Source organism: Convolutriloba macropyga, unplaced genomic scaffold (genome assembly GCF_964194025.1).
Source record: "Convolutriloba macropyga unplaced genomic scaffold, txConMacr16.3 SCAFFOLD_1539, whole genome shotgun sequence".
In the NCBI taxonomy this organism is placed as follows: domain Eukaryota; kingdom Metazoa; phylum Xenacoelomorpha; order Acoela; family Convolutidae; genus Convolutriloba; species Convolutriloba macropyga.
The window spans coordinates 1-13,210 of NW_027452009.1; the positions used below are offsets into that span (position 1 = coordinate 1).

The 13,210-nt window shown below is 37.5% G+C and overlaps 1 protein-coding gene across 1 annotated transcript in view; it reads right to left on the bottom strand.

The window, feature by feature from the left end:
* Positions 1 to 4,449: 4,449 nt before the first annotated feature.
* Positions 4,450 to 13,210, bottom strand: part of LOC142357113 (E3 ubiquitin-protein ligase UBR2-like) — a gene marked incomplete at its 3' end in the record, with an annotated part of 36,974 nt that continues 28,213 nt past the window's right edge. The window contains exons 9-10 of the mRNA XM_075408807.1: positions 6,787 to 6,988; positions 4,450 to 4,674 (exon numbers count right to left, since the gene is read on the bottom strand). Of these exons, the coding sequence (XP_075264922.1) occupies positions 4,450 to 4,674; positions 6,787 to 6,988 (427 nt within the window). The remainder of the gene's footprint in view (positions 4,675 to 6,786; positions 6,989 to 13,210) is intronic.

The window sequence follows — 13,210 nt, forward strand, 5'->3', positions numbered from 1 at the left end:
TGTTCATAAAATTTAAAAGTTTCATAATTGAGCTCAGAAGTCATTTTTTTGAGTGAGGTACGTCATTGAAAAAGTCAATTCCAAGAAGTCACGGTAAGACGAAACAAAAATCTGTTAGACGAAGTAAAAAATTAGGAGCGCTATAATAGCCGCCTAGAATTGAGGACGCGGCTATTAATTATAACCGACTAACGTAATCGAATTGCTATCAAATGACTGGCAAGCGGTTGGCTTCGTCTACCTAGCTACTGTTATGCAGTGGTGCGAATTGGGGGATATGGGGGCGTGAATTGGGGAGGATGAATTGGAAAAGTGAATGGGGGGTGTTCAAACTCAAGAACCGCCCTTCACATCATAAATTTTGGTCTCGTAAGCAGTTGCAGTGAATTGCATACTTAGCGCCTAGTAACCCGAAAGGCTCTAAGAGACCTTAATGCCCACCGGGCGTTACCAGCCTATATAGTTGAGGACGAAAAGTCCACGAGGTCAGACGAAAAATCGCTCGAGCCAAAAATTGCAAAAAAGACCACATGACTAATAAAATTGCGACGAACTTTTTAGAGCGCAATTAAAAAGACAGCGCACCAATACAAATCAAAATTTATGAATTGTAAAAACAAAGAGAACACCAATAATAGCTACCGCTTCGCGGTTACATACCATTTTTAAATAACTCGACCAACGGAGGAAGGGTTCTACATCTATTCACCTCGATTCATTGTTAACCTCGCATGATATACAAAATAGCAGTCGGCATTACATGCAAGTCTTTGCGCAATTAGTCGGATAACTTAATTCCACGCACCGTTGTGCAAGATTCATAGGAAGCCCCACGGGTCACTGAGGCAAGTCCAAATGAGTTTTGTACTTTTGTCAATAGTACCAATTATAAAAAAGATTAACGTCGGGGTGAAATGATAGGGGGTTAAATAAATAGTGTCAAAGCGAGACCCCCGAAAGAAGAACTGCTCTCAAACAAATGTCGACGGATTTTCACAGTGACATTTTAAAACCAAATGAAAAATTCGGGTGATAAAAGTTATAACATAGCCGGTAGATTGCCGGAAAATAGCCGCCGTTGAAGCGCTTGATGCACATCGGCATTGAAACAGAAAACCAAAAGACAAACTGACCGAAATTTTTTCTCTTTTTCTTTTCAGTGTCAAAAAGTTCCAATTTGGCGTGCAGTTGGCGCGCAGAGTCTAAAAATAATACTTAATTCAGCTTCTAAACTGAAAGCTAAAAAGTTTAATACGAATGTCAGCTAGCAAACACTAATGAACTTAGATAAATTAGATTATGACTTAATGACCGGGCTATATCGGTTTATCCCGTCTTTTTTGATTTTGCTCTTTTGACACTGACAGTATTCACTACATTGCGTAATTCAATGCCTGAAAGAAATTAAAATCCATATATATATATATATATATTTATTTTAATCCATTAAAATATATATATATATATATATATATATATATATATTCATAATTAGATCATATCACATAATCGGTTAGAAGCAGCAATGAAAACTGTCAGTACCGAAATTAAGAGACTGGAAAGCAAATAAATTAACAAGCACTCGAAAAAAACTCAAAAAATAGCGTCAAAATGAGACCAATTAAAAATGAGAAAAATCAAACTAGAAAAAACACCAGGGGAAGGGGAAGGGGGAGGGGATTTTTCATTATGGAGAGCTAAGTCGCCGGATAACAAAAAAAAAAACAAATATTTTTTGAAACGAAGTAATATCAAAGATGTTTAAAAAGTTAGATATCAATTGGAACCATTTAACATTTTCGATCATACCTCACATGAGATTAAGTTAAACCTGTCATTAATCATACTAAGTGAGACGACACGAAAAAGAACTAGAAGACTAGGTAAGACTCATAACTGATATATATTTTTCAAAAGTTCCCGTGACAATCATTTTGTAGTTGAAACCATTAGATGTCAACTAAACCCGTTCAAAATCTTCTATAACATTCTCTAACTGCCCTCTGATGAATTTAAAAAGTCCGAAAAATATAAAATACTAATGTCACACATTATAAAAGCATGAACTTTTGAATGATTAGTTAAAAAAATCAGAGGGAAGTAGCATAAAGTCAAATTGCCATATGTGAAAAAATGCATTCAAAAACCAAAAGTCTGATTAAACACCAATTTCAATCCTGATAAAAAACAAACGCTTGAAACTACTGGCTTCACTCCGTTTACTACTCTAGCGTAACTGAAATCACTACTCAAATTTCACTCTCATTCGACATTAAATAGCCGAAGAAAGTGTGAACACATCTTAAAAACATAGCCGGCAGATTGCCGGAAAATAGCCGCGATAGACGCTTGTGGCGTTACATGAATTGAAACAACTATAGAAATAAAATAGACAGATCGACCACCTGTCCTTTAATTTACCACTAGACTTTTTGGGTTAGCTTCGGACTGTCATTTTTATGAGACACATAAGCTCTATAAGGAGAAAGCCCTAATAGGGCTTTTCAAAATTAGGATCTTTTCCGTTTGTGCCCCCTCAGCTTAGTGGGCGCATATTATTTGCACTCCCAAGATGCACGCGCATTATTTGGTTGGGGGGGCAGAAACGGAAAACATCCCAAAATTAATATTCGAAATCAAAACTCAAGACTCTAATATTCAAGAATTAGGGCATACGTTTGGCACTACTTGGATGCACACTATTAACCTTAAACAAGTAAATGTTCATAAAATTTAAAAGTTTCATAATTGAGCTCAGAAGTCATTTTTTTGAGTGAGGTAAGTCATTGAAAAAGTCAATTCCAAGAAGTCACGGTAAGACGAAACAAAAATCTGTTCGACGAAGTAAAAAATTAGGAGCGCTATAATAGCCGCCTAGAATTGAGGACGCGGCTATTAATTATAACCGACTAACGTAATCGAATTGCTATCAAATGACTGGCAAGCGGTTGGCTTCGTCTACCTAGCTACTGTTATGCAGTGGTGCGAATTGGGGGACATGGGGGCGTGAATTGGGAGGATGAATTGGAAAAGTGAATGGGGGTGTTCAAACTCAAGAACCGCCCTTCACATCATAAATTTTGGTCTCGTAAGCAGTTGCAGTGAATTGCATACTTAGCGCCTAGTAACCCGAAAGGCTCTAAGAGACCTTAATGCCCACCGGGCGTTACCAGCCTATATAGTTGAGGACGAAAAGTCCACGAGGTCAGACGAAAAATCGCTCGAGCCAAAAATTGCAAAAAAGACCACATGACTAATAAAATTGCGACGAACTTTTTAGAGCGCAATTAAAAAGACAGCGCACCAATACAAATCAAAATTTATGAATTGTAAAAACAAAGAGAACACCAATAATAGCTACCGCTTCGCGGTTACATACCATTTTTAAATAACTCGACCAACGGAGGAAGGGTTCTACATCTATTCACCTCGATTCATTGTTAACCTCGCATGATATACAAAATAGCAGTCGGCATTACATGCAAGTCTGCGCAATTAGTCGGATAACTTAATTCCACGCACCGTTGTGCAAGATTCATAGGAAGCCCCACGGGTCACTGAGGCAAGTCCAAATGAGTTTTGTACTTTTGTCAATAGTACCAATTATAAAAAAGATTAACGTCGGGGTGAAATGATAGGGGGTTAAATAAATAGTGTCAAAGCGAGACCCCCGAAAGAAGAACTGCTCTCAAACAAATGTCGACGGATTTTCACAGTGACATTTTAAAACCAAATGAAAAATTCGGGTGATAAAAGTTATAACATAGCCGGTAGATTGCCGGAAAATAGCCGCCGTTGAAGCGCTTTATGCACATCGGCATTGAAACAGAAAACCAAAAGACAAACTGACCGAACTTTTTTCTCTTTTTCTTTTCAGTGTCAAAAAGTTCCAATTTGGCGTGCAGTTGGCGCGCAGAGTCTAAAATAATACTTAATTCAGCTTCTAAACTGAAAGCTAAAAAGTTTAATACGAATGTCAGCTAGCAAACACTAATGAACTTAGATAACTTAGATTATGACTTAATGACCGGGCTATATCGGTTTATCCCGTCTTTTTTGATTTTGCTCTTTTGACACTGACAGTATTCACTACATTGCGTAATTCAATGCCTGAAAGAAATTAAAATCCATCCAGTTGAAACAATGAGTGAAGTAAGTCAGAAGTCAAACGTGAAAATCGTGACTCATATAAAACTAATAACGTGATCAAAATGTAAAACGAATTAAAAGGAGAGCGTCTAAATAATAGCCGTTGAGAGGCTGATGGCGGCTATTAAACACGAACCAATTAGTCAAATCTATTACAACCTCTTTCATTTAAACCAAGGATCCAGTTTCTGAAACTATTCCGTCGTAAAGTGAAAATTAAATCACTCCGCATAGCTGAGCCATGAGTGTATGGAGAAAAAGTTTAAACACCTTTAGTCGAAAAAACTCACAGCAACGTACCATCTTCTAACTTCTTTGACACAGGACCAGCCATGAGGAAGGCTTTGAAAAAGAGAGCAGCGCTTCTAAGCCATGGGACCAGGCACACTTCTAATCTTGACAGAACTTTTGACAGGGTTACAGCACCCGATGGAAGCTTCACTCCACATCGGGCAATTAGAAGGTTGAACACATCCAAAACGGTCAGCTCATTTGTGCAGCCAGCGCCTTCATGCTCCGTATCGTCTAAAAGAGCCAGTTATTTAATCAACACTGAAATTTAGAAGAAAGGAACCAAAATTAGCTAGCAAAATCAAAATTAACAAATGTAAGCTTAAATGCTTAACTCAGTGACAGTGAAGCTTTCGAAAATTTTAAAAAGCTTGTAGAATGTTTGCATCCAATTGTAAACAGCGTAAAATGATCGGTAGTGTGCATGAACACAAAGCTCTCAAACGACTGACGAGCAGTTGGCTTCGTCAGCAGCTGCAGCTTAAGAAGGCTAGCTTTAGCTTAATTGAAGCGGGCGTGGGGTGAGCCTGGGGGAGTGCTGATTTACGGGTGGCATGAGGTGGAGGGGTAGGGAGTGGGGTGAAGTGTGTGTGCCTGTTGTGTGTGTGTGTGTGTTCGGTGGGTGGGTGGGGGGTTTAACTGAGGGGGTAACTCCTCACACCATGAATTTGAGGGGGAGGGGGGGGGGGGGGGGGGGTCAAGAACTACCCTTCACACCATGCGCAAACGGAAAAATTCGCACAAACGGAAAAGATCCGAGAACTTAATACCCTCCGGTCGCTACCTATATATCTCGTTCATGAAGACGAAATGTCAAAAGAGTCAGACAAAAAAAGTTGGTAAAGCTAAATAGTCTATAAAAAAGACCACAGGACTAATATAATTGCACAAATTTCGTTTGAGAGCGACTAAACACGACAATATGATACTGGAGATTATAAACGTTAATGCGAACAGAAACCGCTTAACATTTGACAATGGCTCTCGAACGACACGCGGTGGCACTTTAATTCAAGGTGTGTAGTGTGGACAAATTTTTGATGGGTGATTCAACAGGGTGGCATTCGACTCCGCGACCTCCGGAGTCCTAGCCTAATAGCTTTAACCACTGGGCTATTAGGCCCTGTATAAAGCTACATCCGCCTTTGCATTACCAGCATACTTAACTTAGGAATGAGCGCAATTGAGATCACTCAAAAATGTAGGCACGAAAACGGTCAAGTGTATAAAACAGACGCACGTTTAAGATAATTGCTTCAAACTTGGTTCGAGAGCAATTAAAAAACGAACAAATTGTTCGGTAGTTTTTATCTTCGCTCACTAAATGGCTGAGAGATAAAAAGGAGGTTTTCAGCTCTCCTATCCAGTTTGCATTGTTTATTGTATGCTTGAGGAACCCAGTACCTATTGAAAACTGGATATAACACATAGATAACCGACAACTGCTCTCAACCAACGGACGGAGGCTCAATTCCATTCTAACTTGGTTCAACCGTCGAGTATGGGAGTAGTAGCGGGGCAAAAACTTTATTAATGGGCCGCAAAAGACGTTATGAGAGCCTATAGACAAATAGTGGGATTTAGTGAAAATTTGAAGATCAATTCTGTCGCGTTTTTAATTTGACTTTAGAGGAAAAACGCTGCCATTTGAGTTCAGCTGCTTGAAACTATATCAGAGAGCAATTTAGATCACGCAAAAGTAAAAAGATAACGTAAAAGTCACTCAAAAAGTGAAAATATCAAAGAAAAAAATGCATATAAAGACACCACATCACGACTACAATAATTGCTTCAAAATTTGTTCCAGAGCAATTAATAATAATTCAATAAACAGGAGTAAATCGAGGAGTAGAGGAGTACGGTAAATGTCAAACAGAGTATCTTGCGCAAAACTCGAGCTATGCAACAGATTAGCCGAAATAGCCGCGACGTAGATTTGCGGGCCGTAAAATATAGATAAAACAGACACGGATCTGAGTTGAAGGAGTTTGTTTTAGCAACCAAGGTATTTAGAAACCATGTTTTGGAAAGAATAATGCTCATTAGATTTTAGTTGCGATGCTTTATTAGTGACAGTCTTCATTTTATAGTCCTCCTCTTGACTTTGAAAAACTGCAGGGGTAAAATGAAGTCACATTCACATAAGTGCTAAAAGTCATTTAGAGTCTTATGATAAAAACACTCATCACGCAATTCAGCTAGCAGGAGTATAACGTTTACTCTATCCAGGTGCACATGTTAGGCCATAAAAAACGGAGGGGGGGGGGCTTAACCGGAATAGATGCTCCAGTTTTCAGAAGGCTATAAGGTCTATCTTATCAAGGTTTATCATGACCGAATGCTAACCATCATCAACAGCCATGGGTTGATCGTCCTTGGAGGCAATATCTTGTGCCATTTTCAACAACACTTGGGTCACATGCAGGTTGATGAAGTGAATGAGTATAAATTTGTAGATTATTTGCCGCATGAACATATTGCAGGCGGGTAGCATCACATCATCTGGGTGGTTCACAGTCATCAGATGTAGAGAACTTGCAATGTAGACCTGAAACAATTTATCTCGAACCCAGTTCAAGTTTCTACTACTCAAGATATAAACATAGCTGGCAGATTGCCGGAAAATAGCCGCCGTTGACGGCGGCTATTAAAAACAAACCTAAAAAATAAGGCATAATTCAATAAAAAACAAAAATAAAACCAAAACATAGCCGGAAGATTGCCGGAATAGCTGCTAAAGAATAGACCTGCGTTCCTTATAACAGCGATAGAAAAAGAGACAGATCTAAATTGAAAAAAATAGACGCCGCTCAAGAAGCTAGGCAAAAACCATCCAGCGATAAATTAATAAAGCTTGTTAAAATTAATCCCGCAGAAGCCTCTTCATTAGGGACCTTTACTGCACATATTAGTTCCTTTGACCTGAAGCAATGGCACGTGCTCTGTAACTGGGGGGGGGGCGCATAACGTACTGGGGGCACAAACGGAAAAGATAAGATCCGACATATCAAAGAGAAAGAAGAAACAAAAAAGTGCATAATAAAATCATTGAGGTTTAAAAAAATACAGACAAAACTGGTCGAGCGTGTTGGGTTACGGGTGGAACGAGGCGGAGGAGCGTGCACGAGGGGGTAGGAAGGTAGCCGGCTTGCGGAAGGGGGGTTAGGTAGACGGGGCGCAGGTTGGATTGTAGGTTGAGGTATCTGTAGTTTGGATAGGGGGAGGGACTGTTACGGAAAGAAACTTACGAAAATGACATTTCGACCTTCAATATTACCAGCAGTTGCTAAATACTATCAGTAAAAAACTAAGCTACTGTTTAAATCCAAATGTTCGAAAACAGAAGTCAATGTTCAAAAACAAAAAGCACAAGTTCACCCTCCATATGAACAAATTTGCTTCAGCTAAAGAAGATATAGCGGGAAGACTCCGTAACCAACTTGAAGTAAAACCTGAACCCGACCGCACCTAACTACCTACTTATTTGTTTTATTGTAGTACTTAATTAAAAATGTTGAAATACATAAAACAAAACTGTGGAATAGTCATTTTTTTCGGATAAATCTCGGAAAAATCTGTTGAAAATAGTTCAGATCAATCATAAAGTTTCGAACAATATAAAAATGCTCAATTAAACTCAAATAACCAAAGAATCATGAAAACGAAACTAAGAGAAAAATAAAAATCGGTATCTTTTTTACAGTATCTCTACAATTTGTGAGATCCAAGAACTTGTTCTCAGACAATATGGGGCAACCTTTTTTGTTAAATCAGTGGCAAAAAACACATCCCAACAATCATCTAAACATAGCCGGCAGATTGCCGGAAAGTAGCCGCCGTTGACGCGCTTGATGCACATCGGGATTGAAACAGAAAAAGAAAAAAGTCATAAATTGACGGCATTTTCCTATTTTTTTTCTATGTCAAATAGTAATCTATTGCGGCGTGCAGTTTCAGTTGGATTCTAAAACTATACTTAATTCAGCTTCTCAACTGAAGGCTAATAAGCTTAATAAAACGGGCGAATTGCTCTCAAAAAACCGCCCTGATGGCAGCGGGGGGCACCGCAGCGGGGGTGCAAAAGTGGATTGGGGGACTGATGTGGGGGCGGTGGGTGGGTGATGTATGGGATCAATTTCTAAGAACCGCCCTTCACACCATAAATCTCCAAAACAGTTTCTGTTAATCGCATACATGAAGACTAGTGGGCTGAACGGCTCACTTAATAAACTTAAAGAGAACTTAATGCAAACTGGGCGCTACCTCTTTATCCCGTTTCTGAAGACGAAAATCAAATGTGTCAAACGAAAAATCGGCCCAACGCAAAATGCATAAAAGAGACAAACAAGATTAATATATTTGCTACAAATTGCTTTTGAGAGCAATTAAAAAATATTTCCTAAAATGCCTGTTAAGCCATTTATAAGAAAAACATTTCTTCTATAACTCATTGTTAATGAGGATCAGAGATAATGACATTACGCCACATAAGAGCTGAAGTTCGGCATCAACAAAAAGAGCGAGAAGAGAGAGAGATATAGTGTGAGAGAGAGGGAGATAAAACGTGAACGAGAAAGAAAAAAACCTAACCAACGGAGAGAAAAAGAGATATCAACGTTCTAGCCTTGTTAATAAATAAATCATAGAAAAAAAAACTGAAAAAGGCAAACTTAAAAAGTTTTCAACTTCGAAGTAAAAAAAGTTCAAAACCACTTTTTATCTCGAAAGTTCTGCCAAGTAACCCATCTCCAAGACTTAAAAAACTTTGTTGGCCAGTAATGATCGTTGGCCAGCAACTAAGAAAAGGACAAAAGTTCTCAAAAACTGTGAAAACAATTGCAAATTTTATCAAAATCTTCCTAAAATTCAAGATTTTTAACTCTTCAAAACCATTTCATTGTCTCAAGAAACTATCCAGTTTCCCTATTTCAAGCTGTATATACTTTCACTGGCTCATCATAAATTGGAACATGATAATTACCCGAAAATTTGAAAAATTACTTTTATCAAAAATTTGAAAGCTGGAATCATTAAAAATTGATAACTATTCCATTAACTCTAGAAACTACGCGACAACTTTTCATCAAACCTTGGAGGAGGTCCCAGGGCCTCATGTGCTCGAAAAAATTAAAAAACACTAAAAAAAATTGCAAATACTGTAGAATATTACTTAAATTCGTGATATTAAAGTGTTGAAAAACATTCCACTACATCAATAAACTATGTAGTAACATATTATCAAACCCAATATGAAGTTCCGTGGCGCTTGAGGGTAGGGAAACCTGAAAAATGACAAAAAATTTCAAGAAACTTTTAAAAAAATTGCAAATTATATTAAAAAATTGCTAAAACTTGTGATAATGAAAAGTTGAAAATTAATCAATGCACAAAACAATTTTCCGGTAGCTTACCATCAAACCCTAACAGGAGTTTTCTGACCCTTGAGGCTCAAATAACTTGAATATCTAAAATTGTCAAAAATTTAAAAAAAAAATGGCAAAAAAGATCAAAAAATGCTTTAATTCGTGATGTTAAAATCTTGCAGTACATTCCATAACATCTGGAAAAAATACAGTAAGCTAACTTTAATCCCTAGAGGAGGTTCCTTGGCTCTTAAAGACCCTGGTGCCGGAAAAAATGATTAAAAAATTCGAAGATTCAAAAAAAAACTTTAAAAAACTTTAAATACTTTTAAAAAAAACTGGTGACATTAAAATCTTGAGATTCCATTACATCTAGAAGCTATGCAGTAACCTATGATCAAACCCTAGAGGAGGTTATGTGGCTCTTGAGGCTGGAGAAACCTATAATATGACAAACAATTTCAATAAACTTGAGATGCAGGTTTTATTTAAAAAAAGCTAAAATCTGTCATATTAAATAATTGGAAGCTATCCCATGGCAAAAAAAACTTTTTCAGTAACTTATTATCAAACTCTTAATGAATATTTCTGGCCCCACCGTCTGGAAAGACGTGAATAATAAAAATAAACGTCTAAAAATTGAAAAAATTTGAACGTTTTGTCAAAAAAAGCTAAAAGTCGTGATAAAATTTTGAAACCATTCCACAACCACTGGAAACTATGCAGTAACCTATTATAAAACCCTAGAGGACGTTTCTTGAAACCTACGGCTGAAAGAACTGAAAAATTTTCAAAAAGGTCGAGAAACAGGGGGCAACAGCGCGGTGGGGGGTCAACAACGGGGGTGTCTTCAACCTCTAAGAACCGCCCTTCACACCAAAAGTATAAGTCTCCAAAACAGTCTGAGCTGAAATAGAGCCGAAAGGCTCTAAGAGTACTTAATGCCCGGTGGGCGCTAACTGTTATCACGTTTGTGAGGACGAAAAATCAAAAGCGTCAGACGAAAAATCGGTCAAGCGAAAAATCGCATAAAAAAAGACCGACAGGACTAATATAATTGCTATAAACTTCGTTTGAGAGTAATTAATACTACTAGTGTCAGCTAGCAAACACTCTAATGAACTTTGATAACCTAATTCTCAATGACTGAATGACCAGGCTTTATCGGTTTATCTCGTCTCTCTTGATTTTGCTCTTTTGACCTTGACTGTATCAACCACTATCTTGCGTAATTCATTGAGTGAATGGATTTAAAAACCATTCAGTTAAAACAGTGAGTGAGGTTAAGTCAGAAGTAAAACGCGAAAGTCGTGACTTATGTAAAACGAAAAACGTGATCAAAAGGTAAAGCAAACAAAAAACAGCACAATTATTGACGTACAACTTCAGGAATTTTCATTGACTAGACCTAGAACGAACTATGGGTGAATTGGGAAAACCATTTCTAAAAAAACTCAGATAAAAATAGAAAAAACAAAAAACCAATGTCAAAATGCCGCATGTTAACAAAATACCACTAGCGAGAAATGAAAATTTGGTTCAAACAAAAAAACTAGGCTTAGAATGAACAATGAATCGGCATAACCAAAATTACAACGCCAATTTGACTAGAAAAATCATGAAAATGCGTGAACATATCTTAAAAAGCTCCCCAATACAATTAAAATTCTTTGATTTGTAAAATGGAGAGCGCCTAAATAATAGCCGTTAGAGAGGCAGACTGCGGCTATTAATAAAACATACATACATTAAAAGTCTCAACCACAAAAAATCTATCCCCCCATAAGCACAGAGATCCGATCAGCAGTGACTGTAAAGCTAAGTGAAATAAAATAACGCATAAATTTAAAATCTCACTGGTCTTTTCGGAAAGAAGTGATGTCAACGTAATGAGAAGTGTTAGCATTAAATTGAAACAAAGAAACATTTAAATTTAGTTAAATAAAAACCCTAATCAAATCTGTTCTTGGAAATTCTAATTTCAATTTATCCTTATTTTTGAATCAAATTTCAATGATGTTTTTCAAATATTATAGCCTTACAATTAAAGCGCTTGCAAGAGCTCTACTTAATTTCAATTAGAAATCACATTCCCAATTTAGGTTTACAAAGTGAACGCAGAAGTCATGCAATTGAAAGAAGGGATTTAAAAACCATTCAGTTGAAGCAGTGAGTGAGAAGTCAGAAGTCAAACTTGAAAGTCGTGACTTATGTAAAACGAAAAACGTGATCAAAAGCCAAAGCGATTTTTAAAAAAGGAGAGCGCCTAAATAATAGCCGTTTGCGAGGCTGACGGCGGCTATTAAAAACAAACCTAAAAAATAAGGCATAATTCAATAAAAAACAAAAATAAAACCAAAACATAGCCGGAAGATTGCCGGAATAGCTGCTAAAGAATAGACCTGCGTTCCTTATAACAGCGATAGAAAAAGAGACAGATCTAAATTGAAAAAAATAGACGCCGCTCAAGAAGCTAGGCAAAAACCATCCAGCGATAAATTAATAAAGCTTGTTAAAATTAATCCCGCAGAAGCCTCTTCATTAGGGACCTTTACTGCACATATTAGTTCCTTTGACCTGAAGCAATGGCACGTGCTCTGTAACTGGGGGGGGCGCATAACGTACTGGGGGCACAAACGGAAAAGATAAGATCCGACATATCAAAGAGAAAGAAGAAACAAAAAAGTGCATAATAAAATCATTGAGGTTTAAAAAAATACAGACAAAACTGGTCGAGCGTGTTGGGTTACGGGTGGAACGAGGCGGAGGAGCGTGCACGAGGGGGTAGGAAGGTAGCCGGCTTGCGGAAGGGGGGTTAGGTAGACGGGGCGCAGGTTGGATTGTAGGTTGAGGTATCTGTAGTTTGGATAGGGGGAGGGACTGTTACGGAAAGAAACTTACGAAAATGACATTTCGACCTTCAATATTACCAGCAGTTGCTAAATACTATCAGTAAAAAACTAAGCTACTGTTTAAATCCAAATGTTCGAAAACAGAAGTCAATGTTCAAAAACAAAAAGCACAAGTTCACCCTCCATATGAACAAATTTGCTTCAGCTAAAGAAGATATAGCGGGAAGACTCCGTAACCAACTTGAAGTAAAACCTGAACCCGACCGCACCTAACTACCTACTTATTTGTTTTATTGTAGTACTTAATTAAAAATGTTGAAATACATAAAACAAAACTGTGGAATAGTCATTTTTTTCGGATAAATCTCGGAAAAATCTGTTGAAAATAGTTCAGATCAATCATAAAGTTTCGAACAATATAAAAATGCTCAATTAAACTCAAATAACCAAAGAATCATGAAAACGAAACTAAGAGAAAAATAAAAATCGGTATCTTTTTTACAGTATCTCTACAATTTGTGAGATCCAAGAACTTGTTCTCAGACAATATGGGGC